Below are 22208 nucleotides of genomic sequence, written 5' to 3'. Positions count from 1 at the left end.
CTTTTTTTTTTTGATGTCACAGTAATGTGAAATATTTACTTGTTGCTGGTGGGCCCGGTGGAGAGCACATCAGACTGCAGTCGGGGGAAGAAGCCCTGCTCGTAGCGTCCCTGACCGATCTTCATGTCCAGCAGGTGGGGGTGCAGGGCGGTGTGGTCGATCTTTATAACTCTCACCTCGATGGCTTTCTCTGAGGACGAGATGTGATTACAGGATGCGTCATGCTCATCTTGTTAATTTAACCAAATCATAGTGCTTTCATTCTCAAGACGCAAGTGATTAAGAGTCCTCGGGACAACAACATGTCGGTTTTGGGACAAAATCTGAATATTAACAAGTTACAATTCATAAGATCATCTGTTCATGAATTCTGCACGTTGTCTAGGCATCTACTCAAGCAATTAATCATTTAGGATTGGAGAGGGAAGCTTTTTAAGGATAATTATCAGGAAACCAAATAACTAAAATGTCCCTTAGTCAGAAACCAAGTAATTATCCCTTTTCTCTTTTTGCAAACGACTGACAACAGAAGAAAGAGAACAGCTTTAAATAGAAAAAGACATTTCCTCCCAAACACCCACAGAACAAAAAGAAGAATAAAGGCTCAGAATAGAAGTTCTTTTAGTCCTTGTTCTTTAAACACACCCATGTATGCAGCTGTAGACAGTGATTTTCTGATGCCTGATTAACAACCCACCCACTCATGAGTCATGTTAACAAAAGCACCAATGAGTTTAGAGAAATACAATAGAACCTAAATAGATAAACAAAACAATTTACAAAACATGCGCATGAGATGAAATTCGTAGCACCAAAATGTACGGAACACAAAATTTGACAAGCTGAGATTTATATTTCATTCCTTATAAAGGAGTTATTTAACCCACTCAACTTCATGCTGCAAGTTCTCACATCACCACCATGAAGATCAGCGAAAGTGATTTTAATTGTTAACAACATAATGTTCTCCAAGCTTTGTATAAACTGACTTGTCTGCAATGCATTAAAGATCTCATAGAGGATTCTTAAATTTGGAGTGATATGTAAATAAAAGACATTTAGCATGTCCGAACTAGAATAAAACACTGTTAAAGTGAGTTCTGAGTTAAAGTGCAAAAAGTTTCTATGCAGACAAGTCCAAAGAAAGTCCATCAATCCTCTACAAGTGTACCTAACGTAATGCACAGACACTCAGAGAGCTGCCTCCTGGAGACGTTTGAGGTAAAACAAAAAAGAGAGCAAATATTACGAAAGTGAGTCTTTTCATTCCCGAGCCCAATGGCACGAGGTCCAGGAGCGACAGAATCAGATTAACTCTATGTAAGCAGGATGTCTGCTGATTACCAGTCAGTTCACTTAATAGAGCGAATCACCAAGTCTGTCAGAGGTTCACACCTTCAAATTAACTTATGACCACACTCAAATTAAAGGGGTTTTAAGGTCTTCTTTAATTACGTTGACAAAACTTTAAATTTGAACAGTTTTGGCTTCACATAGGGTCACAATTAAACATTACAGAGGCTTCTTTGTTTTACCGTCTCATGTTATGATTCTATGGTGAAACTATTCATTTTCAAACTAGAACCTGTGGCTCTATCAGTGCAAACCAATCACAGAGTTAGGAAGTGTTGAGACTTTTAAGGCATCAAAATATTCTAAAAGTATCTTGTTATTTCTCTGTAATCCATAAAGCTTTCAAGGATTTTGAGGGCTGATCTTTTTCCTTACCTGCTTCTTCGATGTTTGTGCACTTCTGGTACATGGAGGTGCGCAGTGTGGGCGTGCGCACGTTCAGCATGCGAATCTTATCCACACGGGAGTCAAACACCCTCAGCGTGTGCTCCTTCTCCTCATCATCATGACAGAGGATCTTACTATCGATGAAGGAGGCAAACATCTGCGTCTCCAAGAAACGTGACAAGAAGGGCAGGTAGGGCTCTGGCTGGTCAGACAGGAAGGAGGCCTGCACACACAAATTAAAAGAGTGGAATTTAATGTCACATGGAAAAATAATACCCTTCACTATACTATGCTATTAACAAGCTATATATATATGTATACATATATATATATACATATATATATGTATACATATATATATACATATATATATATTATATACATATATATATATATACATATATATACATATATATACATATATATATATACATATATATATATATATATACACATATACATATATATATATATATATATATATATACACATATATATATATATATACATATATATATATATATATATATATATATACATATATATATATATATATATATATATACACATATATATATATATATATATATATACATATATACACACACATATATACACATATATATATATATACACACACACATATATATATATATATATATATATACACACATATATATATATATACACACACACACACATACACACACACACACACACACACACACACACATATATATCACTTTACCTTGTCAAAGTTCTGCATCTGGTCTCGATTGGTGAACCAGGACTCTTTGTCCTGGCTCGGCTGGATCACAAACACCTCGTAGTCGGCAAACATCTGGGTGAATCGGTTGGCGAAGACCTCGCGCACATGGATGTTGCTCTGGTGCATCTTTAGCTCTTCTTCATCACACTGAACCCGCAGGTCCTTATTGCTGCTGGCATCCTCTCTCACCTCCAGCTGATGTGCATGAGCATCCATTAACAAACACACAGGGAGAAATACCAACATAAAGAAAGGGTAGAAAACAAGAAGAAGTGTGAGCAGAACAGTGTTTTTCATGTTATCTTGTCTGACTGTTATCAGACGCTGCCGATGAAGCAGCAGGGTTATGGGAAAGGAAGTCATCTGTTTTGATTCATGATCCAAAGCAAACTGACTTCTTTTTAGCATGTCAGTGGGTCAGCTGGACAGATGCCTGACCGGGGGGGGGGGGCTACAATAACAAAGAGCATAACCACTAACTGTAAAACAAAGTCGCAAACCAATGACGTGACCCAAGAATCTATTCAACCACTGCTTTGTTCGCTTAAACTCAGCAGTGAGTTTAGATAAGATTACTTATGAGGGAGGTCTGACCTCATAGCTGGGAGGGGAAACTATCCACAGACGATGAGCTAATCCGTTCATGGAAAGCAATGCGGTCACTAGTGCATAAGCTGATTAGGCTGCACATACAGAGACTTTCTCTAATTAGCAGCTTATTCCTCATCCATCAGTCTTTCGAGAGAGTATTTCATCGTTTGTAAGACACTCAAGTGAAATGAGGCAACTACAGGGGTTTCTGTCATCGGAGCTGTGAGACATCAACCAGCAGCATTTCAAAGGCAGCTGGTTGATGTTCTGAGCTGATGAAATCTCTTGGATAGATAGCAAAACATCTTCCTGACTCCACTGTGTTAGCTACCTGTTCTATTAACATGCTGCTCAACACACTGATGGTAGGACAGTTCCTGAGCAATCTCAATACGATTATCTTGGAGACAAATATGTCAGTATACATATTAACTCCATAATTACTCAAATATGATGAGGATCTACGTACATTCCCGATTAAAATAGCTTAACATATCTGTTATTATCATTATTTTATGAAAAACATCAAATGTAAACAACAGAAGGGCTCTCCCTTTTGTTCATTGTCCCTTACTGCAGTAAAGATGGTAATAACCTTATGATACAATAAACGTTTCTGTCTTTTCAGTTCATGCAGCAATATCGATTATCATGCCATCCCTACATAATTTATAAACTGGCAAAATATGGTTTGCAAAGAGGAAATTAATTCCAGTTGAAAATGTATTTTCATTTGCAATGGAGCTGCTGAATATAAGGATTTCAAAACTATATTTGCAAGGCTGATTTTACATTGAATGCACCAATTATAGAAAACTATAATTTAAAAAATTGTTTTAAAGATTGAGTTCCAGGCACAACCAGCAGGTCTAATTATATATTTGTGCAGCCCACTTTTAATTCACGAGATGACATCATTTCTCACCTTCTCCAGGCTGACCCCCGTCCTCTTGACCAGAGCCTGCAGTCTGGCGATAGTTTCATTCTCCCTCAGCAGGTAGGAGTTGAGGGGCGAGGCCACGTTGCCGTTGCGCTTGTCAGAGACCATGTCGACAGATCGGAAGCTCCAGTACTCGGCCTGGCTGTCACTGGAGTGAATATTCCCCTCTGGAGACACGCCAAAGGACATGAGCACCTCTGAGATCTCCTGAATGAACTCCAGCTTGTTGGGAAACTGGGGCAACTCCTCCGGCAGTTCAATGAAGTGGTTGTCAATGTCCACAAAACACAAGTTGGCCTGGATAAAGACAAGGAACAAAATAATTAAGCATGAGAAAACAAGAAACTAATATATTGAGCTAGGTAGGTTACCTAAGAAGGTAAACGATATCAGATCCTCCTTCTCTCAGCCCCTCTCTCCCTGTCCAATCCTGCCCCCACAGCTCTCCCTCCCATCTCCACGCCCCATCTTACCCTTTCTGGCTCCTCTCTCCCCTAACGAGGTCCTCAACCTTGTTACGTCTAACCGCCCCACCACGTGCTCCCTTGACCCGATCCCTTCCCCTCTTCTTCAGTCTATTGCGACTGAACTCCTTCCTTTCCTCACCCACCTCATCAACACATCTCTTGTTTCAGGATGCTTTCCCACGGCCTTCAAGACCGCCAGAGTCACCCCCCTTCTGAAGAAACCATCACTTGACCCCTCTGATGTCAAGAACTTCAGACCGGTTTCTCTTCTACCCTTTCTATCCAAAACACTTGAACGTGCTGTCTTTAACCAACTGTCTTCCTATCTCCACCAAAACAGCCTTTTGGACCCCCACCAGTCCGGGTTCAAAGTGGGTCACTCGACAGAGACGGCCCTCCTTGCGGTGACAGAGTTGCTTCACGCCGCGAGAGCTAACTCTCTCTCCTCTGTCCTGATTCTCCTGGACTTGTCTGCGGCATTTGACACTGTGAACCATCAAATCCTCCTCTCATCCCTCGAGGGGATGGGCGTCTCAGGCTCTGCACTCTCCCTGTTTGCATCCTACCTGACGGGTCGATCCTACCAGGTGACCTGGAGGGGGGCCGTGTCGGAACCACGCATGCTGACTACGGGGGTTCCGCAAGGGTCAGTCCTGGGCCCCCTTCTCTTCTCGCTCTACACAACATCTCTGGGTTCTGTTATTCGCTCGCATGACTTCTCCTACCATTGTTATGCCGATGACACCCAGCTAGTCTTGTCATTTCCCCCCGGTGACACCCAAGTGGAGACGCGCATCGCTGCGTGTTTGGCTGACATCTCGAAGTGGATGACGACACACCACCTCAAGCTCAACCTAGACAAAACTGAGCTACTGTTCCTCCCGGGGAAGGGTTGCCCGCACCGGGACCTGTCCATCACCATTGATGATACCGTGGTGACGCCAACTCGGACTGCGAGGAACCTGGGTGTGACCCTGGATGACCAACTGTCATTCTCGGCAAACATTTCATCCGTTACACGCTCCTGCAGATTCCTGCTCTACAACATCAGGAGGATTCGTCCCTTCCTGACTGACGAGACGGCGCAGGTTCTCATCCAGGCTCTTGTCATCTCCCGCCTGGACTACTGCAACTCTCTACTCGCCAGAGCCCCGGCGTCGGCCATCAGACCTCTGGAGCTTGTCCAGAAAGCTGCAGCTCGCCTGGTGTTCAATCGCCCCAAGTTCTCCCACACAACTTCCTTTCTCCGTTCTCTACACTGGCTACCTATAAGAGCTCGCATCCAGTTTAAGACTCTGGTGCTAGCCTACAGGGCAGTGAAAGGAACAGCTCCTTCCTATCTCCAGGCCATGGTCAAGCCTTACACCCCCGCCCGACCACTTCGCTCTGCTGCCTCGGGGCGATTGGTGGCCCCGTCGCTCAGAGGTCCTGGCGGCCGATCGACCCGGTCACGGCTGTTTTCTGTCCTGGCCCCACAGTGGTGGAATGAACTTCCCACTGACGTCAGGACAGCGGAGTCGCTGCCCATCTTTCGGCGCAGGCTGAAAACCCACCTCTTCAAGAAGTACTACCCTGAGCCTTCCACTTAGCGCTTATTGTTTTCATACTAGCTTGTTGCACTTATTGTATTCGTACTACTAATAGCACTAACTGTTATTCTTGTTTCTGCACTGTACTTTGGCTCTGAGTTATGCTCTGCTTCATGCTCTTAGATGCTTGTTTGGGAAAGGAAATGTACTTATGACTTCTGGTGACTAGTAGTTCTTTTGATTACCAATGTTGAATGCACTTATTGTAAGTCGCTTTGGATAAAAGCGTCTGCTAAATGACTGTAATGTAAAGCTTAATGCACACAAAAAAACAGGTGTAACACTAACATTATTGGTGCCACTAGTCATACTGAGCTAATGCTAACAAGTCTAACAAGTCTAACAACAAGTCTATTTTTACATCCTTTTAGGTTTCATAGAGCAGCCTCCAGATTCATCCGACATGTTTGACAGCAGGCTACACTTTCTCTGTCTGTGTGTGAAATGTGAAGCAAAAAAATTTCTTCCTAATTAGCAAACTGATGAGTGTGCTTTAAAATGCAGCCACAGGAGGAATAAGAAGAAAAAATGTCCACCATGGCTTGTGTCAGCAGTACAACAAAAGGCCTTATCTAAGCAAGAATGACAATAGTTAAACTGTAAATAAAACCACTGATTGAGATGAAGTGTGCATGTTAGTGTGCCCAAAGAAAAATAAAGACATGGAGGGATTTATTCAGTAATTCAGCTATCATTCCAATAGTTAACTTTGCAAAACACAAAAATATTCAAATAAACCAAATGAAGGGACTATAGGAAGGCACTGGGTGGTGTTTGTACCTCCTGTGGCAGCTCGAGCTTGGTGCGGTCGTCCTGTCCGTTGGACTGGAGGCCCATGAGATACGGTACAGGAGCGTCCAGGAAGTGGAGGAGGGAGGCAGGCAGAATGGGAACGTACACATGCTGCCACTGGAAGGGGAACATTAAGGCTGTGATGCTCTCTGCCACCGTCATCAACCTCTGGTAATCTGTTTCATGCACACATAAACAAAAGACAACAATGGTGAAGGACAGACTGTAACCATGTAAGAGAAATGTTCCAGCAGTAGATACAGAGCAGATTTGAGGGTTCATTTTCTGACTTGATGGTTACTTTGAAGCCTTGGTGATTGTAATGATTCTGACCTATCATATAGGCTCCAACATGTTCTACTGATTGGTGGTTTCCACAGCACAATCACCAAAATCACAAAAAGCAAATACCTATTTAATGACTGGAAGAGTACAGTAGAGAACTGAAATCTATAGGGCAGAAATCAGTGGCTAAACTGCTCTGGACAGTCTTCCTAACATCTTCATATTATTATTCTGAACTATTAAAGTGCATTGTACGACAAACTCATGACATCAAAATTTAAGAAACAATTTATTCCCCAAAAAGTTCTGGTCCACACGGCCTTTGCCTTATATATGTTGTTTACTCCTCCAAAACACTTGTGCCAGTAAACAGCAGAAGGCAGAAGAGTTGTGCAACATGTTATCTAAATAGGATTACACTGTTTATGCCTCAGCTCTTCTGTTCTGCTGCAATAGTTGACTGAGGCAAAGTACAAACGTGACAGAAAGTTTTTGTGTTTGAATCAGGATTCAGTACAAAGAGCACAGTGTGGAGACAAAGTGGACTAACATGACTTGGCAAAAGGAAACACCCAACCCTCTGGTTGTCTTTGTTATTCTCTGTTCCGTCAATGTGGGAGTTGAGTGGAAATTAATGACCAACCTTGAAGTAATTAGCTGTAATGAGCCACAAGCTGTGTGCAAATGTAGGGAGTGGATCTCCAGAAGCCCACATTTGTAGACCAAATATGTCATAGCGCGCTGATATGACCTGTCCCATAATAAAGACTAATAAAGAAAACTCAAACATCTCATTTCAGCAGGAAGTCCTCTGAAGGACCGTTGGAGGATCCAATGAGCAGCGACACAGCAGCAGTCAGCCGGCCCGACATTATTCTGTCATGACTCCACACAGCAGCACTCCTTTGTGTTCAGGGTTGGTATAAATTCAAATATGCGTCCAGCCTTCCTCATCTGCATTCCTGCTCTATCCTGTCGACACCTCTAGCACATTCGGCAGCAGCTCTGCCTCTCCGCTTATGGTGCCACAATAAATGCCATTCCTTCATTTGGTCATGTGCTGGTCCATGAGAAGAGACTCTCACCCCCGGCCTCCCCCCTCATCCCCCTTTCTCAGCAGGCTTCCTCTCCCAGGATGGGGACAAGAATACTAACATCACCCGTCTGCTCTTAAACTAGACCACCCGAACAAGAATCCACTTTAACTCCGGTCACAAAGGGTCAAGTACTCTGCTTCTATACACAGATGCATTTTATAAACGTCCACAGTGAGAACTGGTCGCAGTTTAGGCTTGAAGTGAGGCTTGAACGATTCAATTTGCATACCGAGTGCCAAATGATGCAGCTAAAAATACGCTGAACACGCATAAGTGAAACTGCTGCAGATCTCAACTCTCAGTTGTGCAGCTGATTGTTCAATATTACAATTAGCATTCTGAGCCAGGAACACAAGTAATGAGTATTTCAATTGTTGAATCATCTGTAGATTATTTTCTTGATTAATCAATGAATAGTTTATTGTTTAAAATGAAATAATGCCCACGACAAGATCCCAGTGCCAAAGATGACGTCTTCAAATTTCTTGTTTAAAAAAAAAACCCTAAAGATTTACTAAATAAAATGATTTGATCATTACACAAATCAGCAACAATCCTCACATTTGAGGCAGTAATTGATTGATTAATCGACTAAACCTTTCAGCTTTAGCCAAAACTAAATAATTTAGTTATTGCATTAAAAAGAAAATAAAAAACACAATCAATTTCCCTTTTATTCTGAGGATTGTGTGTATGTGGTTAAGAGCTGTAAAAAAAGAATGGAGGGTTTTGGAATCACAAAGTTAGCACAATATAGTTACCTTTCCCTGAAATTCAAAAAAAGTAATATGAAAGTAGTGAGTAATTTGCTAAGTTAAATAGGTTTGGTTTGATCGTTTGTACAGCTTTTAATTTGTGCTTTTTAACTTCACTTCAGATGAAGCCTCTCTGTGGCTCCATGTGCGTTGTGTAACCGTTCAGGTCTCCCTTCATCTCTCATGTCCATCTCGACTGCACAAATCACATAAAAACACAGAGTGAAATAACAACAACAAATAGTGGCTTAACTGTACTGTGTCACAATGATTGACACGTCATGAGCTTCCTGTTTGAGAAGGACGGGAGAAGCAGCAGATAGTGTTTAAATATCTTTTCTTATATGGTTTCACAGAAGAAATACCGGCCTTTTTTATTAATCTTACATCACAAGTATGAACTCCTGTGCTATTTTTAGCATATAACACACGGTTTTGTCCTTATTTGCAGAGCATCCCTCTCCTCTGTGTGTGTGTGTGTGTGTGTGTGTGTGTGTGTGTGTGTGTGTGTGTGTGTGTGTGTGTGTGTGTGTGAGTCTTTTCCAAACAAGCCCTCGTATCTTCCCAGTGGAAGATTGCCAGGGCTTAACTCTACACAACACCCTTCATTCTGCAGTGATCAGCCTCATGGGGGAAAAAAGAGGCATGATGTCACTTCCAACCAATAATAATCATCCTGCAACACTGCCATCCTCCCTGTCTCTGGGTTGCCTAGCAACACCACAGCTCCCCCCCCCCCCCTTAAGAGCCCCCCCCGGCCCCTGGCGTTTTGTAAACCATTTGCCTTCTCTTGCGATTGTAATGGATCCAATCACCACACCAGACCCAGCATCCCTAAATGATTTCCTTGTTTCTCCATACACACACACACACACACACACACACACACACACACAGACACACAGACACACAGACACACAGACACACAGACACACACACACACACACACACACACACACACACAGGAATTTCATCAAATATATATTATGAAATGCAGTAACTGATTGTCAAGACTCTCACTTCCTTAAAGGATGAATCACAAAGAATCACCAAAAAAAGGCCTGCATAGTCGAGCAGCTCATATGTGTAAAAGATGAAGATCACACATTTAAATGTGAGGTAGAGCTGCCTGTGATGGGGGAGGTGGGCCAACGTTTACACAGGCTGGTCCTCACACTGCTTCCCTTTAATGGAAACACTCAACAGGTTATGTAATCTCTTGGATAATAGTAGCGCCATGCATATCAAACATGTGTCCTAGCCTTAAGGCCACAGCTTTTGTTCCTTTATAACAACCATCCAGACTTTATAAACTCAAACCCAGACCTGTAAAGACCCCCACACACACTCTACGATAGACAGCTCTTTACCTCGTCTTGTATCTATTATGAAACAACATTTCTGCACAAATAGTAATTCCAGCCTCCTTCCATCCATCCAAAATATATAAACAGGGGGGAAAGCCTTGAAGCTACAGCAGTATGTAACCACCAGGTCCCCAGACAATATCTCGTCTTATGTCGTGACCCTGATATGTCTCCCAGCTGCAGACACATCTCTTGAGACAGCCTCTACTAAAAGGATCACATCTCCTCTCACTTCTCAAAAAAACAGCTAATACAGCATCATTTCTCCTTGCTTCAGCTCGTCAGAAACACGTATAGTGTTAATGAATCGTGTCACAGGGTGTCATGTTAGCCTGGCTAATTGTTTTTTTAAATATAATTGTAATGTGAGCAAGATGCATAGGTACTTGTAATCAATGCACCCTATGGGACAGGATGCTAGAGGCTACATGAAAACATCGAGTGGAGCAGTAGCAGGATGATTACTTACGCTGCGAGTAGAGCAGTATCTGCATCTCGAGCAGGGCACAGGTGAACAGCTGGAGAACGTTCTCCACCCCCAGCAGATGGAACATTTCGCAAATGGCAAAGTCAAACAGTGGCAGCTCAGATGTGCTCGGCCTCTGGCACACCACGGGCCCGTAGACGCCTGAGAACTTGAGGGAACGCCCGGAGGGTGGCAGGGGCACCTCGTAGAGGATGTTGTAGATGAAGCTCTCCAGCGGGAGGGGTGGGGGCTGGGGGGACGACACGGCCTGGTGAAGCTGCTGCAGCACCTTCCTGCAGGCCTGAGGGAAGGCCATGGGCGTTATTAGGCAGATGCACTTCGACACGTACAGCGTGTCGCGACTGATGTCGTACGAGTTGAAGCGCTGCAGGCGGGAGATGGCGGGCGCGGCGTGGAGCACGGGACGCGCCTGGGAGTGGTGGTGTCGATGGTCTACCGGTGCCGGCGGCGAGGTGGGAGTGTGCAAGATGTCGTACTGCTCTGCGTTGTGCATGTGGTAAAGAGTCTGCATGGCACTACAGATCTGCTTACTGGTCACCTCCTCGAAGAAGGTGAGGGCGAAGCCGTACGTCCGAGAGCCGTCCTCTCTGGTGATGATGAAGGAGTGGAACTGAGGCTCCAGGGAATCCACCTGCGTCCTGAACGCCAGACCCTTTGGCATACAGAGCTGTGATAGGACGGAAAGAAAAGACATCAGAGGGTTGAGGAAAGAGAAAGGGTAAGGGGGCATCAGACTAGTGTACAACAGAACCTAATAGGCAGAGTTATTTTACACAATTTAGTTGTCGAACTTAAAAAGGTAAAGCGAAACATTTTGGGCAATCTGTTTATTTGCTTTCTCAGTAATCAGTAACTTTCAAGGGAAAGTTACAGATTTTTCTTTTATACATTTAGTACTGCAATACTGATTTCAACCCTATCTCCCAGCCATGCCATTATTCTTAAAGGATATGAGGGTAATGATACATTTGTCTAGAGATCATACCATGCCAACTGCATCCTGGTCAAATGGATTCCACTCGACATTGTCTGGATAATGTGCGAGGACTTTGGATTTAAAAGTTCTCCGTAATGGACTCTGCTCAAAATTCTCACCTGAAAGTGAAACAACAACAGAGAGAGAGAGAGAGCAAAAAAAAAAAAAAAAAGGAGACAAACAGTTAGCTCAATTTTCCAGATGAGGATGGAGGAGCAGAAGAAAACAGAAGCAGGTTAAAAGTGCCAGGCGAAAACTCCAGAGAAAAGAGCAAGTCAGCAGCATATTTGTCTCGAGAGGAAGATTGTATTGCACCATATAAAGCTGTCATCTGCATCTCGCTCTAGAAAGCAAACTAAATACAAATATTCAAAAAGGAAGCATCTTATACTCCAAAATAGATGATTTATTTTATTGATCGTAATGCTTCCTGACAGCTTTAATGGAAATACAAAAGGAACACACAAAATAATCAATCATAGAAAGCACAAATTGAGTTGATTTGAACCCGGAATAAAAGCAGAAGTGATGCACATACCAAGGCAGCACTGAAAAGTCATTCAGAATGTAGGGGGAGAGTAAACACTGGCCAAGCAATGCCAGTGCAGGCAGCACTGGATGTGTATGTGTGTGTGTGTGTGTGTGTGTGTGTGTGTGTGTGTGTGTGTGTGTGTGTGTGTGTGTGTGTGTGTGTGTGTGTGTGTGAGAGAGAGAAACAGAAGCAGTGATTGTCAAACATCAGCTCATTGTTCAGCTGCTGCTGAAGGATGTGAGGGAGGCGGGGGAGGAGGGGGCAAGACAAATCAGAGAGCGCAAAAAAAAGAAGAAGGTCCCCACACCTGTGCAGAAAATAACTGGGAAACTCGTGGAATTTGAAGTAACAAAAAAGGGATTGCTGAGTAAAAAAAACAAGGTGTGCCAAGTGAAAGGTTGAAGGGTTAAAGCTGAGCTCGGGGTAAGAGGGGGAGGAGAGTGTGTGGTGGGACGGTTACCTTCATCTGCCCCCGCCAAATTTCCTCTGGCCCCATCTCTGAATTTAGTAGCCTCTATATACTGGCATAAAGCTACACAACAAATAAAACAAAAATGTAATTAAAAGTCTGGTTCTGGCATCACTTCTCAGTATGTGCAAACACACTTCCTGACAGCGGCCTGCCCTGAGAGACACATTAGCATGTCTCTGTCAGGTGGGTACGCTGATACAAGGACACAGCATTTCTGTGTGTTGTAGTTTCTTCTTCTTCTTCTTTGAGAGAGAGAGATCATGCAAATCCATAACTGCTCTGATATGGATTGTATTCGCCCCACAGAGAGTCCACGGCCATGCAATCAGCTCGGTGAGGCTGCACGGTGATGCTTGGAGCTAAATGCTAATGCCTGCATGCTAACATGCCCACGTGATAATGCAGTCATGCTGATTTTAACAGGTATAATGTTTAGCATGTTCACCATCTTGATTACAACATTAGTAACTTAGTAACATTTGCTAATTAGCATTAAACAGAGAGTACAGAGGCTGAAGGGAAAGTAATTTCCCAAATGTGACATTTCAATACATTTTCAATATTTTGCCCTTTCGATCACATGGTGAATAAACATCTCAAGGTGTGGCTAATTAATCAAACGTGTGCACGCATCACTAGACAGTCAGGAGGTCTACTGAGTGAATGGCTGCTCTTGTATTGCAGGCTGACTGGAGGGGGGCTAGATTATCTAACATTTTACATTTAAAAAGAACCTTTATGCAAGCAGGCAATGCTTTCTGCTGTTTCCTCTCCATGCATGACATTTGCCAAGCAACAATGAAACAGTCCTGCTGGCAGAAACACGCATTCATGCAGCATATCAAAGCCAAGTGTGAGTGACTCTTTCTAGTTACACCATGTCAGCGTCAAGGTAAAGCTGCTCTCAGGCTGATGTGGCCTACTTAGTTAGGGGTGAGAAGATCTGTTTTTTATTTCATTTATAATATGATTTAAGAAATGATGACTCTCTCAACTCTCTTCCCTGATGATTACATTCATTCTCTCTATTGCATTTGTTTGAACAAGACTAAATGTTGAATCTTGGAAAGCATTTACTGAGAATCCTAATCGAAGAAATAGTTTTAAGGATTAAGTGGTTTAATCTGTTGGTTACTTTCATATCTAAACTGCCCAAAGGGGGGAAACTACGCCAGGACTTATGATATATGTCAGACGATTATTAAGATTAGTAGGGATGAGGGAAAAATCATCCAGTTCTTTATAATTTCTTTGACAACGTTTTGCCACTTTGATGGCTCGAGAATTAATGTTTAATAACCATATTTAAGGCATATCATTATTTTTTATTTTGTTCAAAGGGGATAAAAACGCTTGGAGAGCAAAGATGATGGAAGCTGTTTGTAAACTCTGTCAGGACAAAGTGAAGTATTGCAGTGAAGTAATGTGGTTTTACTCAACCAACAAACAACCAATACACTACCACAGGAAAGTTGAATGTTAAAACACAAGGTAATTATCACAGCATATGCCAGCAGCACATATAAGGAAACAAGTACAAAACGTTCCTGTCTAACAGGCAATACAAGGAGAGCATGACAGTGTTTTACAAAGCCTAAATCCATATACATTTACAAAATGATAAGAATATAACTCAACTAAAGGTGTCCTTTGTGGTGTCGCTCAAGACGACTGTTATGATTACCTTTCTGAGAAAACAAAAGACCACACGACGCTAAGGTTTGTCACCTTTTCAATCATCGATTACATGTTCAACAATTATTGCTATGACGCAGAGTAATTCTACCATAACATGAAAAAGGAAAAGAGAAAATAAAAAGAGAAAATGTCAAATAAATGATTATGGTATGGTACTACCATCAGGCTCTGAAACTATTTTGGGGGAACTTTGACTGCCTTAGTTAGAGACTGTAAACGATGGTGAGAAATTCAGAAAAGGTCCTCCGCAGGAAACAAAGCAGGCCATGATTAAATGATACATGAAAAGGGGAACTAAAAAAGGAAATTGGATATTGAAATGACAAATGAACATTGTAAAATGGAAACTGAAACTCAGGAAATGTCTGCTCAAATGAAATCAAAAATTCAACTTGAATGAAAAGGAGATTGTAATGACAGAAGAAAACAAAATCATAAATAAAAAATTGGAAAGACAAGATGGCTATTATGATGTAATTGATATTTCTCTTTTAATTTGAATGATGGTAAAATGACCCTTCGAAGTGGTGTCATTCCTGTACACCTCGATGGTCAGCTGACTCGGGCTGCACAGGTGTTCCTTCTCTTCACCTGTTAATTAGTGCCAGTCACACGGTAGCTCCTCGTCGTGGGGAAGGCCCTCTTCTAAATAAGCACCGACTGACTCTACAGTGACTGAAAACATTATTTGTTGATCTGTCAATTTTTTCCAACCAAATGGACTGCGATGCCATGAGCGTGTGGACCGGTAGCCGTGGGAGTGAAGCGTCACGGAGTTCTGGCTCCTCGCCGTTCTCCCTCATCCTGTAAGCCAGGGACCACCCACAGCTCTGCTCCCTCACACCTCCTGCAGCACGAGGCTCACACATGAACGGATGTACCTCTATAGACTAGAAAGCTGCACTCCTGCACGACTCCACTTGACTGACCGCAGCAGAGTTTGCTGAAGGCTTCAAAATATCTCAGAAGCAAAAAAAACATCAACATTTATTTACCCAGAAGACCCAGCGCTGACAGGACATAAAAGCTCACTCTCAGCTTTAACGCTCAGCCTTCAGGGCTTGCACTCCTAATAGAAACAATATGTTTTTTTTACTAGTTACAGTGGGGGAAAGGTTTCTAAACTGGCACTAAAAAGTGGTACACTAACATCGCTGTCTTTCCCCATTCACATTAGCGGGTAATCACTTGTAGGCTAGCTGCCAAAAATACCAGCTTTCCATTTCTTAGGTTGCTTCCGGACCAAAACGCGGTTAAGTAGCTGTCAATAGAAAAATGTCAAAATGTCGACAAATGTCTTTAAACCGCATTGGACCTGTTGGAGACCTGGATATTCTAGCTATAGTATCGTACTCTTTATTTAGAAATGCAAATAAGAAATAATCTAGGAAAGGACTTTCTTGCCAAAGAACCTGTTACGAAACACCAAGCTGACAGCATGAAGGAAGACGTTTGAGTTCAAAAGTACTCGTAAACTCACATTGACTTTTGTTTTGCGAAGCAGATGCTCAGTATATTGAGTACAAAACCGCTAAATCTGCTTTAACGTAACTATGAATGAAATTGGATATTAAAAGACAAAGTAACACATGTACCAGCTAATGTAGCACAGTCTCTGTTCAGTGTAGCATGATTTACATTTAGCCTAATGTGATGTTACATTGTCTTACACATTAGATACTTTAATCTTTGAGTCTTTGGTACGTTTACCCACAGCAGTTGGTTGCTCGATCCATAAACGGGTAATTTTCACAGCAGACATTTTAAATTGTGGTACACAGACAAGTCAGAACTCAGAAGGCTACTAGAAGAAATACGAAGGAACGCCAGTCAAAGTCAGAGTTCCTACGTGTAAAGTCGAAGAAGCAGTTGTTGTAAATAGTAAACCATCAACTAAAATGCAATATTAACCATATTTGCCTGTATTTAATTAAATAATACATACTATCGTATAGTAAAAACCTGTTCTGCATGTAAAATGATGTCGAAATTTGTTAGAATGTTATCATGTTACTTGTGAATCCAGACCAATATCAGACAAACCAATATTAGACAAACTCTAAACACTACAATACCCATAAGACTCGGACGCCATTGCCATTGAGAAGAAGCCAGTAAGCCTGAATCTAAAAGTAAACTGATTTAAGCTGCAGATCTTACACTTTAATCCTTAGCTTCACATCACTGTCATTGCATCAGTAGTTACAGTCCTATGAGTTAGCACTTTCTACGAGCATATTCACGGTCAGCTTCAGAGTTTGTAATCATTTTGTGTGTAAAGATCAAGAAACACTGCTCCCCTCAAAGCCCTGTGAAATATGTAGTGAATCTTCAAAATGTCCGCGATACATTTAAAACACTGACAGGAGACCCTTTACAGGCCCATAAATAAACAACTGCGAGAAAACATTAAAGCCCATGTTATGCATTTAAAGCCAGCTTTTCACGTTGAGTCATTCATCCTCATTTGTTTGCCGAGCAGGATTGGGGGGAGAGAGAGGCTGCCTGGGAAATTCAAAAGGATATTTAGCATTTGAATAAGTGGAGGCTGTGTGCAAGTGTACTTGTGTCCCTCAGCTGCCTGTGAGGCTGCAGTGTCATACATATGCTAATCAGGCCCTCGCTGGGCTGCCAAAACACTGTGCTTAAAGGAAGTTTTGGTCGTTTCTTTGTGTTTCACTGTACATGAATCACAATTGCATGATAATAAAAAAAGAGGAACATACCGTGGTTTGATATGGCTCATGACAAGTATCTCTCAACAGCTGTTTCCCCTATAAGCAAGGTTACTTTCAATAATTTAAATGTGAGAATCATAAGGGCAGGGCAATAATTACTGAATAATGTTCAGTCGTCTGTTCAGTAATTACAATAATTAATAAGTACGTAAATTAGCTCCTAAGCTACCATCCTTAGTATCTGTTTTTTAAGATGACATGTTTTTATTAATGATGCTCAAATCTTTCGATTACAGCTGAGGCAAGCTTTTGTATATTTCATAGATACAGTTATGCACTAATCTACCCACACATGACAGATGTGACATACTCCATCACAAGTACAGATTCAAATATGCACAATGAAACACGAGCAGGAGTTATTGTATATTCAAAGCAACTTCTAGGTATAGGGGGTATTAAGCTGACATAACCTGTAACAATGGAATTTCCACACCATTTCCTTTCTCTACAACTTAAAGTGAAATTCGATAGGGGCAAGCCCCTAACGTCGCTCTGCAGTAAACAGCAGCAACATGCAGTAAGTAGAGCAGTGATGTTTGACCACAGCGCCTCAGTTTCTGAGCAAGCTTTCAACCGGTTGTGTTTTTGTCGCGTCAGAGACCTCAAAGAGCCATGATCACAGAGATAACAGAAGGAAATGTCTATTGGAGGCATTTGAAAAGGTGAGAGGGAAAGTCAATCAATAGGACACCATACAAAAATTAAAATAAAATAAAAAAAAACATAATTCAAGTGTCTGAGAGTTGAACGACGAGCTGTCCAATCGGCCGACGCACACAAGAAGTTTCCTTCTTCTTTTTGCTGCAACTCGTGACACAAAGCTACATTTTGATGAAAGATAATCACACACGAGTGTTTTCTCTGTTCACACTGATGCAAGGCGGACATTTTCATGAGCAGTCGCTCTCTTTAACATCTTCAACAATCTTAATTACACAATCTGATCATGTCCGTGCTCAATTCAAAACAGAACAAGGGATGTTCTTCAACTTCTACTCATTTAATACATTTCAAATAAGTGTGGACTCAACTTGTAAAAATGAACAATTTAAAGGAAGTAAAAAAAAAAAAAAAAGGAAGTAAAGGGGTTGAGTCTCTGAAGACTTTGAGGATTTATAGATATGTCATCACTCTGAGGAGGAAAGAACTTACTTTCAACCACAGCGTTAAGTCTACAGGCCTCTCACTACCTCCTGAGTCACAGTGAATCACGCTGAAAATAGGGATAAGACAGACTCTACATCAGTAAGAATGTCTGAACTAGTTGGACTGATGTCTGAAGCAGGAGCAGTGACCCGGTCATCGGGAGCTTACACCTTTATACTCACAACAGGCTTAACGCTAGTTCATGTTAGCAGATTTGCACTCGGATAGTTTGCCCGACTGCAGCCTCTCAACCGTCAATAAGAGCAAGTATTTTGTTTTTCTTCTTAATGTGAAATAAACAACATTTGAATTTAAATGCAATAAGTAGATCATTTGAGGTCTTTGTAGACCTGTTTGTTCCCTTCAACATTTAGAGTTTTCCCTGAAGATATGAGCTGAAACCCTGACCGTGGATCGGTCACGACTCCTAGAGGAGACAAAAACTCAAGTGTATTCATCATTACGAAGCGTTTGTCCCTTGATGGAAGCGTCTTTTGGGCACACTGTCACTCCCAGTTCTGCGTAGGCCTCCTGTTGGATCATAAGAGCCTAACATCACTGTAGACTTCAAAGCAGAAAATCCAAGTTAACTGAGTCATTACAATCCTTAAACAATATTTTACCATTTGTAATATCTGAATAGATTGATAATGATAAAGTCATCGCTCACAGTATATGTAATTCTATATTGAAGTATCAATATATATCATGGTCGAATAAATCTGACCGTCATTACTACCACAGTATTAACGGTTTGACAAACTCTCTAACAATACACACCTTTATATAGCCTGGTATATGCTGTCATGTTGCACACCACTACTGGCTGATGCTACAGTGTTTTGTCATTTATTATAAACTAAAGTTACATTTGAAATGTAGGATGACCAGGAATATGGAGGTAAAAACAGCCCTGTTGCCATGCTGTAGTATCCCACAGTTTCACATGCAGATGTGTGTAAATCCTCTCTTTCATCACATGCTCATGCAGGTAAGACCAAGCGAGAAAGGCTCCCAGTCCCAGAATCACACACAGGGTCCAGGTGTGTCAAAGCCTATTGCACTCAGCTCATCAGATGTTTAAAGCTATTCGTTTGTGAAGGGTGTGCCTTCTAAGGACGAATGTGGATTTCTGGTGGATGCTGAGGATATGTGTGTATGTGTGTGTGTGTATATGTGTGTGTGTGTGTGTGTGTATATGTGGATGTGTGTGTATATGTGTGTATGTGTGTGTGTGTGTATGTGTGTGTGTGTGTATATGTGGATGTGTGTGTGTGTGTGTATATGTGGATGTGTGTGTATATGTGTGTATGTGTGTGTGTGTGTGTGTGTGTGTGTGTGTGTGTGTGTGTGTGTGTGTGTGTGTGTGTTAACGCGCCCATGTGTGTTGCTACCTTGATACCTGACCTCCTGTAAATAACCCGGTGACAGCTGGAGCCACTGTTAATTACGTTATATCGATATCAGTATTATCATCAACCAACACCAACGTCTGAATGGACTGTAAGAAACGTGTTATCCACATTAAATATGCATTACTGCGCAGAATCAACATCAAAACATTTGAAACAGTATATTAATCAGAGACAACCTTTGATTTAATTTCCTGTCAGTGCGTTAAAGAGACACAAACAGTAATCGTCTCCTCATCGAGTAGAAACACAAACGTTTACCAGGCTGAGAGGAGAGGAGCTAGGCCTGACGTGTGATCGTTGAGGATGTTAACAACATATATTAGGTAGTAAATAAACGAGTAAATAAACGACAGCCACGTTAAGATACAGTAAAAGCTAAATATTGACGCTGACATTATGCTGTTACACCGCTTCCTTCCTTCCGTATTTGCTACAGCATCAGCCCGACATTTACCCCGTCAATGGCTGCATTGCTTACCGGACAGTTCGTCGGGTTCCAGCCCGCTTTCGGTGTCGAGTCCGCAGATTACAAAATAATCCGCGAACCGGCAGGAACCGGAGCTGAAGCCGGTGGTCATGTTGAGACTGGTCCGGTGGTGTCCTTATCCCCCCAACAGGGAGCATATTAAAGGGACTCGGAGAAGTGCTTTCTCTCTGCCATCACTGGTGCTACGTTACTGCGAAGGTCTAAAATCAGTACCGATACTATGCTAGCTGTTCTGCTCTGCTCTACAGGTACCACACATCCGGCTAAGATCCTTCACAATAAAACGTCGTTTCCGCAACAGACAAGAAACTTTCCCACCAAACAACAAAAAATACTGCCGTTGGCCCGTATTGTCATTACATATATGGTGTTTCATGTGTACGTATTTTTAAAAAACACATTGAAAAACAATATACAACAAGTACAAGTGAATACATATAAGTGTGCAGATTCTGAAATGAATATATATGATTCAAGGGTCATGTATTGTCATTATGCAACACAGGGATGCACAACGAAAGGCAGTTGTAGTCAATTTGCAACACAAGAAAAACATGACAAACAAAACAAGACAAAAACAGTAGTGCATTCCCGTATTGCATTTCTTGAATTTAATGAATGTAAACAGCAGCAACAAAAGCAATTTTTGGGCAGATAATATGGCCGACATCTTAACATTAAAATTCGGCTAGGTTGAGAAAATTGTCTTGTTTTGAAGAAAGTGTTTTAACTACTTCCGACGTTGTTTTAACTATATCTGGCTTTACACATACATCGAAATCAGAGCGTTGCAGTCGAAGTGCATTGTGGTCCATCAACACCACAACAGCTGTAATCATCTGCCTTCAAACCGTACAGACACATAAACATGGACATTATTCTTAACCTGCTCGGCAGCTAGTGCAGTTATGGAGCCCTGGATTGTATTCTATTAGCACTTTGTTTTATTGTAGAATAAATAGAGCATACATACACATACAAGCACACACACATACATACTATATACGTATATATATATACATATATATGTATATATACATATATATGTATATATACGTATATATACATATACATACGTATATATACATATACGTATATGTATATATATATATATATATATATATATATATGTATATATACGTATATATATATATACATATATAGTGAAACTATTGTTTCACTATTAGTCAACCCATTTATCTAGAATATATTGAATTACTATTGAATTACATGTAAAATCCCCCTGATTGACGCATCTTATGTTGGTAAAAGGGAGAATGTCACAGTTACAGGGAGACCCCCGCTTAGCAGGTATGTTACAATATTACCACCTGGTGGCACTAAACCTCACTCTTGTTCTGTTAGACTTGAAATGAAGAGTACATATGATTACTGTACTGTATTTTATTTCTTACACTGCTTTTTAGTGTTTTAATGACTGTTTTTAATGTTTCAATGAATGTTCTTAATTGTTTTTAAATCTCCTTTTCTTTTGCTTTATGTTTTGATGCTTTTAATGGTTTTATGTGAAGCACTTTGAATTACCTTGTTGTTGAAATGTGCTATACAAATAAACTTGTCTTGCCTCGTTTGTGGATTCATAAACACACTGAAATGCCCGTGTGAATCGTTTTATTTGGGTTATAGAGACAAATGCCTTTTTCTGTGTGGTTGAAGTTTGCTGCAGGTTCTGTGCTCCTACAAAGCAAACGAGAGCCCAGTTTATCTTCAAGCTTAATACATAATTACTGGGAAACTCCAACATTGAAAGAATCCCAGAAAAAGCGTGTTCTATTAAATAGCGTGTTCATCTTTCATAGTTTTGCCTCGACAAAAGGCTATTCTACTTCTTGATCATTCCA

At 41.4% G+C, this 22208-nt stretch overlaps 1 protein-coding gene across 3 annotated transcripts in view; it reads right to left on the bottom strand.

Moving 5' to 3' along the window:
- Window positions 1–20546, bottom strand: part of dennd5a (DENN/MADD domain containing 5A) — a 31254-nt gene extending 10708 nt beyond the window's left edge. For 2 of the 3 annotated variants that reach the window (XM_068730139.1, XM_068730140.1), the window contains exons 1-9: window positions 20338–20546; window positions 12848–12919; window positions 11865–11974; window positions 10862–11546; window positions 6877–7064; window positions 4026–4337; window positions 2489–2704; window positions 1729–1963; window positions 40–190 (exon numbers count right to left, since the gene is read on the bottom strand). In XM_068730139.1, the coding sequence (XP_068586240.1) occupies window positions 40–190; window positions 1729–1963; window positions 2489–2704; window positions 4026–4337; window positions 6877–7064; window positions 10862–11546; window positions 11865–11974; window positions 12848–12919; window positions 20338–20437 (2069 nt within the window). In that variant the 5' untranslated portion in view covers window positions 20438–20546. The remainder of the gene's footprint in view (window positions 1–39; window positions 191–1728; window positions 1964–2488; window positions 2705–4025; window positions 4338–6876; window positions 7065–10861; window positions 11547–11864; window positions 11975–12847; window positions 12920–20337) is intronic. The other variant, XM_068730141.1, reaches the window with a different exon arrangement.
- Window positions 20547–22208: the final 1662 nt, after the last annotated feature.

The sequence above is a fragment of the Cebidichthys violaceus genome, unplaced genomic scaffold (assembly GCF_023349555.1).
Source record: "Cebidichthys violaceus isolate CVI_PGR_0920_01 unplaced genomic scaffold, fCebVio1.0.p SCAF_5, whole genome shotgun sequence".
Taxonomy (NCBI): domain Eukaryota; kingdom Metazoa; phylum Chordata; class Actinopteri; order Perciformes; family Stichaeidae; genus Cebidichthys; species Cebidichthys violaceus.
This window is presented reverse-complemented; position numbering and strand designations above follow the sequence as displayed.